This window comes from Mus musculus, chromosome 10, assembly GCF_000001635.26.
Source record: "Mus musculus strain C57BL/6J chromosome 10, GRCm38.p6 C57BL/6J".
NCBI lineage: Eukaryota > Metazoa > Chordata > Mammalia > Rodentia > Muridae > Mus > Mus musculus.
The window spans coordinates 129,063,967-129,083,568 of record NC_000076.6 but is presented as its reverse complement, the minus strand read 5'-3'; the positions used below and the strand labels follow the sequence as shown (position 1 = coordinate 129,083,568).

Genomic DNA, 19,602 nt, shown 5'->3' with positions numbered 1-19,602 from the left:
GTGTTAAAAAAAAAAAAAGACCCTCTCTTCCTTAAACTGGAGATTTGTGAGTTTTTCCTTAGAAACTCATGGGCTGACATATATCTCTACTCTTACTTTACTTTGAGCATAACACTTTTACCTGTTTTATGTTTCACTTCTGTATGTTCCCTCAAAAAATGAAAACTGCTATTTACTGCCTTTGGCAAAAGTATATGCCTGGGCTAATGAATAACAGGCTGGTTGTGTTTAGAAAATATGGCTTTTCAGAACCTTCATGACCTCAAAATCTTCCACCCAGTCTTCCTCTCCACAGCCAGGACCAGCTGTGACTACACACTGAGAAATTAAAATCTAATGACTCTATACTTCCTCCACAAGTGATGCTCCTTCTAACTTCAGTGACCCAACAGCCAACCTCCAAGCTAGACACTCTGGACTTTCTCCCTTGCTGTAGTGTAAGATTGTCCACAATATTATCAACAAAGAACACTCATTAGCTTCTTCCAAACCAGGATCCCCAGGGCTGCTTGAACTTCTTCACTCAATTGATCCCCCAGTGCATGTTCTCAGCACAGCAGATGTAAATTGTGCCACTCTGGGTAAAGCATCATCTGGGGTTAACTGTGGGTTTATATTCTACCTTCTGAGGTCATCATGGATTCTGGACTAAAATAATCTAGGACTACTTTTCTCCTCAAAGTCCTTCTAATTATTGGCCCTATTTTTTAAACATAGGATGTCCAAACACTGATTCTGCCTCAGTTGACTGAGTTAGGAAACAGAGATCATCAAGTCCCTACTACACTGAGAAGAGACAAGAAAGCAGAAGGCTAATTCTTAGGACAAGGAGCCCTAAAAGGTCTTGGATTTCTATAACACAGAGTGATAGCAACAAATGGGGAAAATGCAATATAACTTATGTTATTGTCTAATTGTTTAGTTTTTCATTTTATCCAACTCTTAGGACTTTTAGGGTTAAATTTCTACTATAACTTTTTGGATAGACAAGTAAGGAAATGTCTTCCATGATTACAGCTTCAATGACATCACTTCTCTGTGGTTGTGAAGCCTGAGACAGATGCAGATGTAAATGTTCAACCTCTTCCAGAAGCTTCCAGGTTAGTAACTAAAAGAATAGAGTATTCAGTGTGTCGATTTTTTTTATAGGTTTGTGTGTATATATGTTTTCCCTGCGTGCATGTCTATGCACTCAAGTCTTCCACTATGTCTACCACTCAAGTGCCTGGTGGTTGTGGAGGGAGGGATTTGGCTCCCCTGGAACTGGAGTTTGATTGTTATGGGCCTCCATATGAGTGTAAAGGCAGCCAGCGCTCCTAACCTCTCATCCATCTCTTCAGCCCAATGTGTAACCTTTCTGGATTATTTCAACTATGGATTTCAATACACCCAGGTCATTATGTCAATATAGTGAATTACAACCAACATTTGAAAATTAATTTAAGTATGATCAAATAAAAGTGTAAATATATTTCATGTATAGCAAAAGTATCCTGTAAATTATATATATATATATATGTATATATATATATATATAATTAGAATTAATTCTGTTCAGAAATTCTTAATATCTGTTACTTTAAAATTTTTATAAAAACCATAACTAGGAACCACCCTTAATTAATCAATAAGGAAGTTCCCAGATAAAGGGACCTCTTAACTATATGAGCTCACAAATAAGGAAATTTGAAATGTGAATGCATTGTCATATATAAATTCTCTTTAAAAAACTTATATCTAGTAGTTGTGACACATGCTGTAATCCTAGCACTTGAGAGGTAGAGACAGAGCAATCAGACATTTAAGGGTATCCTTGATTATACATTTTGATGACAGTCCAGGCTACATGAGATCTTGTCTCAATGAGAAACAGACAGAAGAACAAAAGAATGAAAGGAAGGAAGGAAGGAAGGAAGGAAGGAAGGAAGGAAGGAAGGAAGGAGGGAAGAGGGGTTTCATGGCTTCATGTGATTCCCTGCAAAATGTTTTATATGTGATTTAGCATATTATCAAAGAAAACTAACCTAGAAATTAATTAATCCTGCTTTTAAAAGCCTGTTTTAAAAATTCCTAGGTTCCTAAAATTCCTTCAAATGTTAATAAAATCTCTTCATTCTTATAGCAAACTAAAACTCTAAAGACTACAAATGCATTTGAATGAGTACATACAGTCTGTTATTCTAAATCTCATACTTGATTGACCCACAGCAGGCATGTAGAGGTAACAGAGTAACATATTGCTAATGCACAGATCTGTGACTACTAACAGACACATTCAAAACAGACGGAGTATTTTGAGTAGAAATGAAAAGCTGTCCATTTAAACAGCAAGAAAGTTAAGGGAGTTAAATAAAAGAAACATGAGCGATTACTATACACATGAAAGATTTGAAAAAATGCTAAAAAGAAAGAGAAGTCTGGACTAGAACCTGTCACTTGACAAAAAAAAAAAAAAAGAAATGACCCTCAGTTATATCAACCACAAACAAGAACAGTCTCCTCATTCAGGAGCAGTAGGCTAACACAAATGGAACTGCATGCTCTGATGTGTGTGTGTATGTATGTGTATATGTGTGTATGTATGTGTGTCTATGTGTATGACTGTATGTGTCTGTGTGTATGTTTATGAGTGTGTCTGTGAGTATGTCTATGTGAGTGTATGAGAGAGAGAGAGAGAGAGAGAGAGAGAGAGAGAGAGAGAGAGAAAGAGAGTGTGTTTACTAGCATATGTGTGTGCATGTATGCAATTGTTTTTAGTTTTTTTGGGATTTGGTTGAAAAGAAAGATAAAACATGAAGTTGGGTGGGTAGAGAGGTAGAAAAAGATCTAGGAAGGGTTGGGTAGTGTATGAAATTCTCACAAAATAAATAGAAACCTTTTTAAAAGAAAGGCAATCAATAATGCTAGTGACAATAAGTTTGTGGCTATTCTGAAAAGATGTAGCCTCCTCAGGCACTTGCTAATCATCTCATGATTAGCCATTTCCTGCTAGAAGGAAGGGGACTTATAAAGGTCTAGAGGCCCAGACAGTTACAAGACTCACAAGACCCCATTCTGGGCTTACTAAGCAGTAAACAATTGCTGGAGGAGGGTAGACCCAGTGGAGATGTCTGTAAGCAGCTGGGGCATCTCCAGTGGTGAAGCTTGCATGAGCCATTACCCATGTCCTGATGGGCTCCTCTGTGATGTGGCTGCCTTTGTGTCACCAATGGGCCCAAAAGTAATGTGTTAGCTCTCCAAGAGAGTACAGCCATTTCTATCATCTGTTATCAATATTCCCTCTGGGTTGAATATAGGTTTGCTCACATCTCAAGAAAAGTCATCCCCACTGATCACACAGACATATTAGACATTGTTTGTGAGACAGATATGTCTTTTATGTTGGCCCAAGAGAGAGCTCCATGTGAGGAAATGCAAGAATTTTCTTACAAAGGATATAAATAGGAATAGGAAGGACCAAGCAAATGGGATGTTGGTCTGAGAAAGCTCATGGTCCATTTCATTCTGTCTTCTGCAGGTTCCACTGGTGCTCATCAGAACACCTCTAACTTTCTCACCCTGATTACTCTTTTTCATCTTGACACTCAGGTTTGTCTGTTTTCCAAAAATGAAAAATAAAACTTCATTGACTGAATTCATCCTTCTAGGTCTCACGGATGTCCCTGAACTTCAGGTGGCAGTTTTCACTTTTCTTTTTCTTGCCTATGTATTCAGCATGATTGGAAACCTGACCATCCTCATCCTCACCCTGCTGGATTCGCACCTTCACACTCCCATGTATTTCTTCCTCCGGAACTTCTCCTTCCTAGAAATTTCTTTCACGAACATCTTCATTCCCAGGGTCCTGGTCAGCATTACAACGGGAAACAAGAGTATTAGCTTTGCTGGCTGCTTTGCTCAGTATTTCTTTGCCATCTTTCTTGGAGCAACAGAGTTTTATCTCCTGGCTGCTATGTCCTATGATCGCTATGTGGCCATATGCAAACCCCTGCACTACATGGCAATCATGAGCAACAGAGTCTGTACCCATCTGGTTCTCTGCTCTTGGCTAGGTGGGTTGATGGCCATTATACCTCCCATCACTTTGATGAGTCAGCAGAACTTCTGTGCATCCAACAGGCTAAATCATTATTTCTGTGACTTTGAGCCTCTTCTAGAACTCTCCTGTTCTGACACAAGCCTCATTGAAAAAGTTGTCTTTCTTGTGGCATCTGTGACCCTGGTGGTGACTCTAATGCTGGTAACTCTCTCCTATACATTCATCATCAAGACAATTCTCAAGCTCCCTTCAGCCCAGCAAAGGACAAAGGCTTTTTCCACGTGTTCTTCCCACATGATTGTCATCTCCCTCTCTTATGGGAGCTGCTTCTTCATGTATGTTAAGCCTTCAGCAAAAGTAGGGGGCACATTCGATAAAGGAGTAGCCCTTCTCATTACTTCAGTTGCTCCTTTATTGAATCCCTTCATTTATACCTTAAGGAACCAACAGGTGAAGCAAGCATTCAAAGATACAGTCAAAAAGCTTGTGAATCTTTAAAGAATTCAAGAATTGAACTCTTAATGAATGAGTTCCTACTGTGTGCCAAGCTCTCTCTCACTGACTAGGTACCCAATTAAGAGATTGACTCTAGTGTGAAAGTTGAAGATACATTTCAGCCTGTTAAGTGTTAGTGGAATGATCTAAATAAAATTTTTAAACTGAAAGGCAATTGAGTTACTCAGTTGTCTGAACTAGAATCAACAAATACCATCAAAAGGAACTACATTTAAACTGAGTCCTGGAATGTAGGAATAACACAAAATAGAAAAGAGGAATCAAGATCAAAGGAATATTGCAAATTGGCATGTGAAATTTCAATCCAAGGAACTGAAAAAGAAATCTCATTAATTTCCCTCAGACCAAATTCACTAAGGAAAAATAAGAAGAACTATTTTGGTTTCGCACTAAATTAATTTCTCACTTAAAGTAAATTACACATCCATAGTGTTCAGGCATCTGAAATTGGATCTGATCTATGAATTTTTAGCAATTACAATCACATAGAATCTACACTGTAGATAACTGATTATGTAGAAATAGAGGAGACTATAGAGAAAAACACTCTGGTAGAACTCAAATACTAAATACTAATTTAAATAGTAAAGGGAGCAAAATGGAATAATTAGAAAAGCAGTAAAAAAAAAAATATGTGTTGCTAAGTTTGCTCTCAGTGTTGCTAAGTATTGTCTTGCTGGCTTTTGAGCTATGTTCTTCTTCTTCTCTGTGTGCTCAGTATAAAACTGTTTAGAAAATTTGAAGCCCACAAAAGTCTAGAACTCAGAATGAGTTATTTGATCTTAGCTGAGCGTGATGGCATATATCTTTAGTTCCAGCACTTGAGAGGTACAGGCAGACTGATCTCTCTAAGTTCAAAGTGAGCATGATCTACATAGTGAATTTCAGGCTAGCCAAAGAGACAAAGAGAGACCATCAATCAATCAATCAACAAGCAAACATACACACACACAAAAATCTCATGTAAGATAGATTAGATAGGTCACTCTGGATGGCAGTTGCACATGCCTTTAATCTCAGCATTCAGAGGGCAAAGGAAGTCAAATCTCTAAATTTTAGGTCAGCCTGGTCTACAGAGTGAGTCCCAGCATAGCCAAGGCTACACAGAGAATCCCTGTCTCAAAAAAAATTTTTTTTAATTAAAATTTATAAAAGTAAGATAGGTTGCTGGAAACATAATATGCTACAGGGAGTGAATACCTTGAAACAGTATAGGGAAAATGATCATGAGTTATTTGATCTTAGCCATCTTCAAATGTGGACATTGGACATAGAGTCTGCATGTGGGTTTCTGGTGATTGAGAGCTAAAAAGTAAAAGAGTGATTAAATTGAGCTTCAAAATAGATGGATAAAGCAAACGACAACCTCAATTTATGCTTCCCCATGGTCCCTTATTCACAGTACACTGTAACTATGGTGATACATTTAAGGTATATATTTACCTCTGATCTGTAAGGCTTAGGAATGCAAGGATAATCTGTTTTTATCACCATTCCATCCCCAAAGCCAGACCTACTGAAAAGCTTTTGAGGTCATGAATGAACCAATGAATTCTAGAAACCAAAAAGAATTTAAGTAAAGAGCTTGACCATTTAAGAATTTATAGTCTGGCAAAATGAATTAGCAAGGAGTGCTTTATATGGACTTCTTAGATCTGTCTGAAAACTCAACCCTGGTTTATAAATGAAGAAAGGGAAGCTTACACAGTGAAACAGCTTATGCATGACACAGAGCCCAAAGCCAAATCCATCTGGTGCCAAAGCCCACCTAGGAAGTACTACACCATCCAGCCACCCTAGCTGATTTAACAGTCTTTGCTCTCAGTGTTGCTAAGAATTGTCTTGCTGGCTTTTGAGCTATGTTCTTCTTCTTCTCTGTGTGCTCAGTATAAAACTGTTTAGAAAATTTGAAGCCCACAAAAGTCCATCTTACTTCACCCTTTGGTTCTTGACTTCTCTCAAGATGTTTCCTTCATGGTGGCCCATGCCTGAAATTCTAGAACTCAGAAAGTAGTTGCAGAAAGATTCTGATAGAACCTAGTGGGGAGACCCCCACTCAATTCCCGATTCGGCATGCACTTAAAGAATCACGAAAAGACCGTCTTGATGTAATTACACTAGGTATTTTAATGACGGAGCTCCTGACCAACATGCATCCCACACAGGAGATAACGGATGTCAACCCCGAGGCTCAAAAGCTAGGGGGTTTTATGGGGTAAGGGGCTTAGAGGTGGGGAATTCAGCATAGAAACTCACTATTGGTTTATTCAAACATCAGCAGAAAAATTATATGTACGTGCAGAGTGTCAGAGTTCTGTGAGTTGTTGACTCAGTTCAGATAGCCCTGTTATGGCCTCACATTCCTCTTTATCTTTATGGTCAAGCTGTTCCCAGGAATATTTTAACTATGGGCATGCCTGGGTTTGTTTCTCTTTTTTCTCAGCCCCAGGCAGCCTCTAGGCTCACAAACAACCAGCAATTTCTGAGTACTTTATATGACTTACAGGTCTTAAAATTTCATCTTTCTTTAAATTCCAAGTACCAGACCAGACTGAGATACGTAGTGGGTAATGGTAGTTCCCTATTTTATTTTCTTGACTAAAACTTTCTTTTTTTAATTTTAATTTTTTAATTAGATATTTGCTTTTTTTAAAAATATTTTTTATTACGTATTTTCCTCAATTACATTTCCAATGCTATCCCAAAAGTCCCCCATACCCTCCCCCCCAATTCCATACCCACCCATTCCCATTTTTTGGCCCTGTCATTCCCCTGTACTGGGGCATATAAAGTTTGCATGTCCAATGAGCCTCTCTTTCCAGTGATGGCCGACTAGGCAATCTTTTGATACATATGCAGCTAGAGTCAAGAGCTCCAGGGTACTGGTTAGTTCATAATGTTGTTGCACCTACAGGGTTGCAGATCTCTTTAGCTCCTTGGATACTTTCTCTAGCTCCTCCATTGGGGGCCCTGTGCTCCATCCAATAGCTGACTGTGAGCATCTACTTATGTGTTTGCTGGGCCCCGGCCTAGTCTCACAAGAGACAGCTATATCAGGATTCTTTCAGCAAACGCTTGCTAGTGTATGCAATGGTGTCATCGTTTGAAGGCTAATTATGGGATGGATCCCTGGATATGGCAGTCTCTAGATGGTTCTAGATGGTCTCAGTCCAAACTTTGTCTCTGTAACTCCTTCCATAGGTGATTGTTTCCAATTCTAAGAAGGGGAAAAATGTGCACACTTTGGTCTTCGTTCTTCTTGAGTTTCCTGTGTTTTGCAAATTGTATCTTATATCTCGGGTATACAAAGTTTCTGGGCTAATATCCACTTATCAGTGAGTACATATCATTAGAGTTCTTTTGTGATTGTGTTACCTAACTCAGGATGATGCCCTCCAGGTCCAACCATTTGCCTAGGAATTTCATAAATTCATTCTTTTTAATAGCTGAGTAGTATTCCATTGTGTAAATGTACCACATTTTTTGTATCCATTCCTCTGTTGAGGGGCATCTGGGTTCTTTCCAGCTTCTGGTTATTATAAATAAGGCTGCTATGAACATAGTAGAGCATGTGTCCTTCTTACTGGTTGGAACATCTTATGGATATATGCCCAGGAGAGGTATTGTGGGATCCTCCAGTAGTACTATGTCCAATTTTCTGAAGAACCGCCAGACTGATTTCCAGAGTGGTTGTACAAGCCTGCAATCCCACCAACAATGGAGGAGTGTTCCTCTTTCTCCACATCCTCGCCAGCATCTGCTGTCACCTGAATTTTTGATCTTAGACATTCTGACTGGTGTGAGATGGAATCTCAGGGTTGTTTTGATTTGCATGAGTGCTGCATTCTGATGATGGTGAGTGGTCTTGATTTCTGTTAGTAGGATTATTACGTTTGCCTTTCGCCATCTGGTAATCTCTGGAACTAGTTGTTATAGTTGTCTCTGGTTAGAGCTTGTTCCTCAGGTGATTATGTTAGCCTCTATCAGCAGACCTGGGAGACTAACTCTCTCCTTAGTTTCAGTGGTCAGAGTACTCTCTGCAGGCAAGCTCTCCTCTTGAAGGGAAGGTGCCCAGATATCTGGTTTTCGAACAGGCCTCCTGGAAGAAGTTGTGTTCTACTCACCAGAGGTTGTAAGATCCCTTGAAGGGTCCTGTGAGGACCTTGGGGTGTCCAGAAACTCCACACACAAGTAACCCCGGTGCTGGAGTGGACCAGATGGGACTTGTGCCCCTGATCAGGCCGGGTTATCTGCTTCCTTATTTAATGCAGTCTCAGGTCCCTCGAGATTGGATTAGAGCAGAAGCTGTGTTCTACTCACCAGAGATCTTAGGATCCCTTGGGGGATCCTGTGTGGGTCCTTGCAGGTGTCCGGAAACTCCCTGGGCCAGGAACCCCGGTGCTGCAGTGGACCGGTAGGGACTTGTGCCCCTTATCAGGCCGGGTTATCTGCTTCCCTAGTTAATGCAGTCTCAGGTCCTGTGCAATTGGATTGGAGCAGATGCTGTGTTCCACTCACCAGAGGTTTTAGGATCCCGTGGGGGATCCTGTGTGGGTCCTTGCGGGTGTCCGGAGACTCCCCAGGCCAGGAACCCCAGTGCTGCAGTGGACCGGAAGGGAGGGACTAAAACTTTCAAGAATAATGGGTGTATGCATTAAACATCCAGTGGGAAGAGTTGATATCAACTGTGACTGAATTAGCAGTGATTGAAATATTTATTGAACTCAACTATTAGTGAACAGTTCTATGCAAAATAAAGATGCAGAGAAATTTTAGAGTTCTTCATGTTTACATAACAGTATTCATTCCACATAGACATATGTTGCAACTTTTCTGACCTCCCATCTGTGGACTTCCTGGTGTTGTGGACCTAATACATATATATTCACTATGTAGCACCATTAAAAATCTAATGGAGCAAAACTGTGCCCATCTGGCCAACAATCTTTACTACCTGACATCTGGTGAATACTATAAACATTTAACACTATAATGTCTCTTGTTACATTCATCCAAACATGAAAACTGTTTCATCACTTTAGTACCAAGCTCTGTTATAGAACCCATAACCTTAGGTGTGTCTCCTTTTTTCCTGATCATCTCTATTATTGTTAACCCTTGTATTTAAAATCTATGTTTAAATATATATTAATGAACACCAACTCTGCTTCATACTGGCTAGTTCTGAAATTATTTTCTATATCAAAGACAAGGATCCAGTTATGCCTGAATCAAGGTCCCTAAACTAAAATTGTATTTACTGAAATTGACTTATTCTGAATATGACTTTCATTTCTCAGACAAGTATTATCATCCAACTGAACAACTTGATGTCATTTCGCCATTGTGTTACCTCAAGATTTTATGGGTATTCTACTACATATATGTATATGCACCACATGAATGCCTGGTACACATGGAAGTCAGGACTCTGTTTTTAAAATTATATTTTTTATTAATTGTTGTATTTATTTACATTCCAAATGTTCCCCCCACTTCCCAGTCTCCCCTTCAAAAGTCTTTCACACCAATCCTCCTCCCCTTTGCCTCTAACAGGGTACTTCCAACCCCACCCCCTCACCCACCTACCCACTCCCATCTCACCCCCCAACTCACATCCAAATAGTGGTTTTCCATTTGGCATGTATATCTTTCCACAGAATTGGCTCTTTGATTAACTCTTTGTACCAGTTTCTTTCTTCCTTCCTTCCTTTCTTTCTTTCTTCCTTCCTTCCTTCATTCATTCATTCCTATTTCAGTCTTATTAATTTCTGCCCTGATTTTGATTACATTTTCCCATCAACTGTTTTAGAGTTTGCTTTTTTTCTTGTTTTCTAAAACCTTAACACTTATTTGTTTGTCTGAAATCACGTGCATTTTTGTGACACTTATTACTGCAACCATTTCTCTTAGGGCAGCCTTAATTGTGTAATTGTCTTCACAGTATTCTTTTTTCTCACTGAACTCATGTACTTTTGGGGGGGGGTGTTCAAGACCAGGTTTCTCTGTGTAGCCCTGGCTGTCCTGGAACTCACTTTGTAGACCAGGCTGGCCTCAAACTCAGAAATCTGTCTGCCTCTGCCTCCCAAGTGCTGGGATTAAAGGAGTCTGCAATCACCACCCAGCTGCTCATATACTTTTTATTGCTGTTAATATCCAGGTTTTTTTTCACTGCAGTCAAACAGAATATAGGGTGTAACTTTTTTTTTTTTTTTTGGTTTTTTGGTTTGGTAGACCAGGCTGGCCTCGAACTCAGAAATCCACCTGCCTCTGCCTCCCAAGTGATAGGATTAAAGGCATGTGCCACCACGCCCGGCTTTGGGTGTAACTTTTATTTTTTCATATTTGTTAAGACTTATTTTGTATACTAATATTTGAGCAATTTTTAGAAAGTTCCATGGGCTGTTTATTTGTGTTCTGTAGTGGATAGAATGTTTTACAGGTAGCTGCTAAATACATTTGATTTATAAGAACATAAATCCAATGTTTCTGGAGGTTTTTTGTTTTCTTTTTTTTTCAAAGCTAGAGGTTTGTCCAGATGACATATCTATTGATGAAATTACAGTATTGAAGTCACCCACAATCACTGTGCTGTGGTTAATTTCTTGTATTAACATCTGGTAGTATTTGTAGCATAAAAATAAATGGGCCTGTATTTGGAGTGCATATGTTTAAATTGTAATATCCTCTTGGTATATTATTCCATTAATGTTTGTAAAGTAACCTTCATTGTGTCTTCTGAAGTCTATCTTGCCAGATGTGAGTGAAAGACTCTAAGAGGAGCCCCTCGCTCAGGCCTCAGGACAATAGTGGACACCCAAGAACTCACGATAGACCAAGCTTGATGCAAACTACATGAGGCTTTATTCGGGGAAAGCCAGAGCTCTGGGGATGACTCATATACCACACAGGGGTAGAGGAGTCAACCCTGAGGGCAAAGGGGTTTCCGTTTTTATAGGTCCTTAAGGGGGAAACAAGAAGGAGGGAAGTAGGGGATTTCCAGATCTAAACAATGTCTATTCTAAAATGATTGATTCCTCAAGAAATGGGTATGGGAGGGAAACAAGGAAAGAGTCTAATGAAGGTGCAGCAACTCTGGATTGGCCCCAATTATGGTTGCTGGGGAGATTTTCTGACTCTTTCCCAGCATCCAGTATAGCAACCAATATCACAAACACCTGGCAGTGAGGTGCAACAATGGGCACACCTGGTCAGAACATTGGCAGACACACAGGTTCAAGGAGTGGCCAGAACATTGTGCACCTCTATTTTTCTAAATCAGTGAAGCTAGTTCTACTAACAATGAAATCTATTTTGCCAATTTCAGGGCTTCTGTGAGCTTTTACATTCTGTCAGGATCTTTCATGAGAATATCTACTAATGTTTGGTTTTTACTTCCATTTGCTTGCAATATCATTTTCTGCCTGTTTACCCGGAGGTGGTGAGTAACTTGACCATACACAATTTTCCAATATAAGGTCCATATCTAACTCTAAATTCCAGAAAAAGAGATCATAATTCTTTGAGTTGATCTCCAATCTATGCCTAGTAGATAGTACTCTGGCCCAGTTCATTATTCTCCAGTTTTCCCAAAATGAAGTGTGATTTTGGATGAGCTGACCCACAATATCTACTATAGAACAATCTCTTTCTAGCCTCCTAGATCAAGTATTACCCACAAAGAAATGCTACTCAAAAGTCTGTAGTAGCTTGCACAAGCCTTTCTTCCTTATCATATTGTTCTTGCTTTATTATTACCTCTCTGTTTTTTTTTATTTCTACTCTAATAGTGTATATGTGTGGCCCTCCAGAAACCTCTCAGTGTCATGTCTCTCTAACGACTTGTGTATGCTCTAATTATGTATTATATTAGCTTCCTCAGATGTTTATGATTGCCACATGTAAGTTTTAGATTCCCCTGTCTAAAATCAAATAAGTTGGGGGCAAAGCTTCACAAGGTAAAAGTAGATTGGTTTTCTATAAGCAGCCTCAAATCAGCAAATAGAAGCTAAAAATGCTGTTACATGCAGGTCCTTGACCAAAGGCAAGAGCTGACCTTTCCAAGGCCTTGTGCCTCTCCATCAGCAAAGCTGAAAACCTTCTTGTCAAAGGGACATTCAACTAGTGTTGGCAGAGTCACATGGCAATTATCTCCATGTAGAAATCTAGAGACTGGGGCTGGTTGGATTTTTTTTTAATATTACAAATGATTAAGCAAGAATGCCCATAAGTACTTTGAAGGACAGTCCTTTGGAGGAAAAAAAACAAGGAAAGACACAGGATCCCTAATCTCCCATCACAAGACTATTATCAAGGTACAAGTGCTATTCGGAAAGAAGAGGAACTGCAGGACAAGGTGCTACAACCTGCCCATCACCCAGGCTCATTGACCAATGTGTGAGTTTGCCACAGCAACAAAAAGCAAAAGCATTATGCCCAACACAAAATCAACTGCACAGAAAACTTATCCCCTATTTCCTGCTATTATTTTTAATCATTATTGTCACTGTCATTTATTTAAGACTTGTATTTTGCTAATTTTTTATCTTTTACAAGTTCATTCATGTATATAATGAATTTGTTCATCTTCACCTCCCACTGACCTATCTCAACACTCTCCTTCACCCACCAAAACCCTTCTTCTTCCAAATGAATCCCTCAACTTTCTTGGTTGCTGTTGTTGTTGTTTAGTTTGGTTAATTGGTTTGGTTTGGTTTGTTTTCTTCTTTTGTTTCCCATTGAATTTCAGTAGATTTTTTAATATTTTATTTTTAATTTACTTTTTACACTCCATATTCCATTTCTCACACCCACACACCCACCCTCCATCTGCTCCACAGCCCACATCTCATCCCCACCCCACCCTGTCTCCATGTGGATGCCCCAAACACCTACCCAACCTGACCTCTAAATTCCCTGGGGCCTCCAGTCTCTTGAGGGTTAAGTACATCATCTCTGAATGAACACAGACCCGGAAGTCCTCTACTGTATGTGTGTTGGGGGCTTCATATGAGCTGGTGTATGCTGCCTGGTTGGTGGTCCAGTATCTGAGAGATATCAGGGGTCCAGATTAATTGAGACTGCTGGTCCTCCTACAGGATTACCTTCTCGTCATCTTCTTTCACCCTTCCCTAATTCAACAACTGGGGTCAGCTGCTTCTGTCCATTGGTCAGGTGCAAATATCTGCATCTGACTCTTTCAGCTGCTTGTTGTATCTTTCACAGAGCAGTCATGATAGATCCATTATTGTGAGCTCTCCACAGCCTCAGTAATAGTGTCAGACATTGGGACTTCCTCTTTAGCTGGATCCCACGTTAGTTCTGTCACCGGACCTTCTTTCCTCAGACTGCACTCCATTTACACCCACAAATCTTGATTATTCCCATGAGAATGGATGAGCCTGCCACTTACTGTAGTCAAACCCCACATCAGAAGCCCTCCAACCTCCTCTACAAAAGTTTAGTCATGCCCCAGGTATGGCCACTTACATATTGGGCTGAAAAACTTCCATCTCCTGTAAAGACAAGAAGTCCACTATGTCATCATAGTAGCAAACCACATCTGAGGTAGCCAATGAGAGATTAAAATCCAAAGAGAGAGAGAGATGGAGGTTCAAATTCCTTATCATCCAAGCATGGTGTTATGATTTGTCTTAGCCTGTGCACTAGAGCTCAGTGATTATCAGGTAATTGTCATTTCCTCTGGGAAACTCCATCTTCACACAACTACTACCAAAGTCTCATTGTTCCCAGAACCCCACTGGGCTAATTGGGATTCATGAATGAACATACATTATTTGCAGGATCATGAACATCTTGGCAGCGGCTACACAAGTAAAGAAATTGACACTTCTTCCCTCATTTGCTGATGACTTCTTGTTAGATTCCTCAGAGCCTTTTTGAACTTCTTCACCACTCTACTATTAAAAGCTCAAGTTAAAGGTTCTTGGCAACTACTACTGCTCATTAGCACACTCTAGATGTGGGCCTCCTGAGATTTTCACTTCTTTCCTCTACTGACATGCCTAGGGTCTCCTCGGAATTGAATTGTTTAAATATGCTTTAGAAATGAGCTCTAGTGAAATGTCCTTATAGTCTGAGTTATTCAGAGGACTGAAACAAGATCACTTGAGCTCATAGCAAGACCCTGTTTCAAACAAATAGGCAAATTAATAAGACTGCTGCACTAAAGATGCTCAAATCTGCTAATCAGAGAGAAAGCACATAACCAGACTCAGACAAATTAGAACACAGAAAGTGGGGCTCTGAAGACATACTCCTTTGTGGGGATTTATTCACATTTTATTAATTCATAATTTGAATGAGTCACAGTAAAGAGATACTAGATGGGCAGCTATCAGTAAATTAATACATTTATGTTAACATGGAAGGAAGTGACAACTGAATGCTAAATTGATAAATAGTAAGATGAGTAGGCTTGGCCTATTAAAGTTTCTTAAATTCGTGAATTGTTGTGAATAATTATTTCATTAAAAAGCAATGATGGACAAGCAGGCAAGTTAAGCTTTACACCACTTTCCATCCATTCCTTTCTCTTAAGTCACGATGCTTCTCACGGACACTCAGGATTAGAATCACACAGAATTTATTCTACAAGCCAAAGGTACGTATAGTCTGACTTTATAGCTTCATTAACATTACTTTTTGTGATGTTAAATCATGAAGTTGTACCTCTTTTTATTAAAATACATGCTTGTTTTGCAATATTGAAACAACAATGACAGATATAATACAAAATGGCTCCAGTTAATGATTTCTACCTTCAGATCTGTGTGACCATGCCCGTAGCACTGTATCAAATACATCTTTCCAAATGAGTTTGATAAGTGTTTTTCCACTCATTTTTATTGATCTGTACTTCATTTTGTAATTCATAGATAGCAAAAGTGTTATATTAATGCTAGTTCACATTGTTTCTAACTTTTAGCCAGGCATGACAGTGCATACTTCTAAGCTCAGTACTTATATTCTTGGGAGACTGATGCAGGAGGTGGAGAGAGAATGAGAACAGCCTGAGCTACACAGTACAATTCTCACTCAATTTTTTTCAACTTTTATTATTTACAAAGCCAAAACAAATACCTTTGCAAAATTACTATTGCAGAATTATATAGAATGTGCACATACTGTTTCAAATGATAACATGGAACTCTTTACAAAAATAATAATAGTTACCAGGAGATGCCAGAGTCTGGAACTTCTAGAAGATTGCACTCTATGACTTGTTAATTGTACATTCTTGGAGACAACACAAAAGATATGTCCCTGAAGTTTCAGATTTGCTCAGCAATGGGTCATGGGGTTTCTTTATTACAGTGACCTTGAAAATCAAAACCATATAAAGTACAAAAGATTGTTGATAGTCAAGGCTTCTGAGTGGAACACTAACCTTTCTGTAAAAGACTAACAGGACCAGTGATGTGGAGTACCTTTCCTGTTTATGTGCTGAGAATATTCTATAAAGAGAAGGAAAGAGACAGAACCTATCCAGGAGGATGAGGGAATATGAGAGGAAGTCCCAGTCACGGACAAGTCCCTCCCCAGACAGGAGAATGCAAAGCATTACCTAAAAGTCCCTCCTGAAATCATTTGATCTCTCTCCTTCCCTAACAGATCACTCATTGCACTGAAAACTTAACACAGGGATAATTCTATGACAAAATAAGCTTTATACACACTGTCTTTCCAGCCAATTTCCAATGCTGTGTGGGACAGAACTGATGTTTTCTCCCCAAGTCCACTCAGTTCATCTGTTCACAAGGTATTCTTTGCTGTGTTCTCATACATAAAACTGTTCTTGATCCACTGTAACAGCTCTTTAATAAACATCTGCAGTGCTCTCTTGGTGTCAATGAATAGCTTTACTTTGGGTTTGTATGAAATATCCTTATTTACCCATGAATTTTTAGAGAGAGTTTATTCTGAGTATACATCATTCTATGTTTTCCAGCTTTTAGAATGAGAGATCTGAGGCTACCCGGTTGTTTCTGCCTGGGTGTTTCAGTTAGACTTTTGTCCCTTACACCTTTTGGTAAAGTTTCTTTGCTTTTTACTCTTGACATCTTCCCCATATGCTCTGGAAAGATTATGCTCTGGTCCTGTCTGTTTAAGGTCCTAAATGTTCTCTGTCTTTAGTGTCTATTTTGTTCTCTTGGTTTGGAATATTTCTACTATAATTTCATTGAATAAAATATCTATGTCCAGTGACTGTACCAGCTCCCTATTCGATCAACATCAGTGGATCCTTAGCTTTGGGCTCTTGAATGTCACAGACTTCTTAGAAATTTGAATCAAATTCATTCCATGTTTCTCTTTCTGTAAGTCAGAATATGTTATCATCTCAACTCCATTCTTAAAATTTATTCTTCTGAATGATCTTTTATTAATGTTTTCTGCTATTCTGCTTTTAGTTGTTTGATTCTTCCATTTCTACATTTTCTGATTAGTTCTTTCTCAGTTCTGTTTAGTTTCTCCATTTCTTGCTCAATTCTTCTTTGTTTTGTTGAATTTCTACAAGTTATTAACCATTTTTTTAACTTTGGTAACATTCTTGTCTAGATGTTGAATTGATTTTCTTACTTTGTTAATGGGTTTGAGTCGCCTATAGTATCCTTGATCCTTTTAAAAATGAACTCTGCATTCCCTCTCTGAAGTTTCATCTATGTTCTAGTCTTAGTGCCTTTCTTTGTATTGAGATTGTAAGAAGCAGCCAGAGTACAGAGATTTGCACAGGTGAAGACCCTGCCTTTGTCTAGTTGTCAAGTATTCCTCTGGAGCTTCAGAATTTGGAAGCTCTACAACACTGTAGGGCAGGTAGGTGGCTCAGAAGTCAATTGACCTGAGCACAGACTTGGGGCTGTCAAACTCAAGTAATAATATCAGCTAAAACCTGCTCCCTCCCTGAGGGTGGAGTCATTCACATCACTCTCTGAGTCAAGCCTCCTGCAATTGTCAGCACCTGACCCTCCTGCCCTCCACTCTTGCCCCTTAAGCTGTGCCTCACTCTGAGACTGTGGCTGGTTCAATCCAAGGTTCTCTGATTTCTGGTGATTCTTAGTTCTCAAACTCCTACAGTATCTCGGTTTTGAGTAATAGGTTTCCTCTAAAAAAAAAAAATACCATCTGTTGTGGTTTGGATATGCTTGGCCCATGGGAAGTAGCACTATTTAGAGGTGTGATCTTATTGGAGGAACTGTGTCACTGTGAAGGTGGAGCTTTGAGGTCTCATATTTGCACTCATTTCTGGCCAATGTGATCCAGAGCCTCCTCCTGGCTGCCTGTTGAAGACAGTCTCCTCCTGGATGACTTCATGAGGATGATAGACTGAACCTCTGTAATTAAGATCTAGCACCAATTAAATGGTTGCCTTAATAAAAGTTGCCTCAGTCATAGTGTCTCTTCACAATAATAAAACCGTAAGACACCATTCTTCCACTGCCCTCTAAATCATTAGAATGGCCACTGATGATTCTAAATTCCAAAGTAATTACCATGTCACCAAGATGGACAGATACAATCAAGGCTGTTGAGGGCTTTGAGATCATTCTGAGGTCAGAAATGACAAAGAATTCTCATCTGACTTGATTTTAAATAAAAATCAGCTCCCCCACCCCTGCCCATTATCATAGATCCTCTAGGGTGGAGCTACAGTTGTCCAGTGAGCTCTTTTCCATGCATTGACTGTGTTTTTCTACACATTTAGGGACCCTATCCCTACTGTGAACAATTTCCAAAACTCTCATTTGTATCCTTCAGATGTTATTGTGTTTCTTATTCTGACTCTTCTTCACTGGGTCACAAAGAGGCAACTTATACCACATTATCTTATTCATAAGTCTCAAGCAGAAATATCTTTAAAAAATGGTGAATGCAGAAGATTGTGTCAAAATTATACATTGTGTTATCTACTGCACATACCTTTGAGAAGGAACTTAGAACTACAGAGCTATGGAAAAGACTGTAGGAAAAGTCAAGTAAATGGGGCTCTTATAATAATTCCATAACTATTCAGAAAAATACTCCTCATCTACATGAAAGCTGATTCCTCAAGTTCTCAAAGTAAAATGTAAACAACCCCATCTATCTAAAGTTTTTATCAGAAACTCTTAAATGAAGTTTTTATCTTTTGACTTTATATTTTGTTTTCTAGCCACAATAAAACCACTTACCAATAAATATAAGTACAGGAGAAATGCAGGAACTGTAATCTAACAGGAGATGCATCATCTGCTCTTTTGCTGATACCATCTAAGATGGAAGAAATGGGACATGACAAGAAGATCCCCAAAGCCAAGGAACAGAAAGGATACTGGGAATGATGGACCACAAACTTCAAAACTCAGATGGAAGGTGGGGACTTTTCACTTAACTATAATTTTAATGAAATCATTTGCCTACTAAAAGGTTCTTCAATTGTGAGTTAACCTCATTTCTTCTCCCACTGGAGCCAAGTGAGTAATATAAGCAAGACATCATTACAGAATTAATTAACATAATAAAAGATCAAAAGTACAAGGATGCTTCTATTGTGTACTCTCTGATACCCTCACCAGTCTCCAATGAATAGTTCCAATCCAACATCAAACAATTGGCCTTGGTTAAACTAAGTGGATCATTCAGAGGACAAAACTAAATATCCTGGGAAACTGACAGGTTGAGAGGAGGGGTGGGTGATAAAGGAGGGTGGGGGAGAGACAATAAGCAGAATGCATTATAAACATAAATGAAATTGTCAAAAAATGTAACTAAATTGTTTTTAAGTAGAGGCTAGTTCAAGTGAAACTTAAAAAGAGAAAATAATTTGGGTGTTTGTTTAGAAGAAAAGCATGCAGAAATTATAACTAAAAAAAAAAAATTTTTTTTTAAAGAAAAGCACCATAGAAAATTCTCAGGCTAGTAAGATGGCTCCTGCAGCCTGAGGGAAAGACGTTTCCTGCAATTCTGTAGAAAAAGATTAACCCATCTTAAATATTCTGGACTCCTGTCCTATCACTGACTCAACCCCTCTGTGTATTCACAGGCAGCCA

General features: G+C 39.1%; 1 protein-coding gene across 1 annotated transcript; it reads left to right on the top strand.

Annotated features, from left to right (window-relative positions):
- Positions 1-3,607: 3,607 nt before the first annotated feature.
- Positions 3,608-4,537, top strand: Olfr767 (olfactory receptor 767). The gene has a single exon (NM_146318.2). The coding sequence runs from the start codon at positions 3,608-3,610 to the stop codon at positions 4,535-4,537; it is 930 nt and encodes a 309-aa protein (NP_666430.2).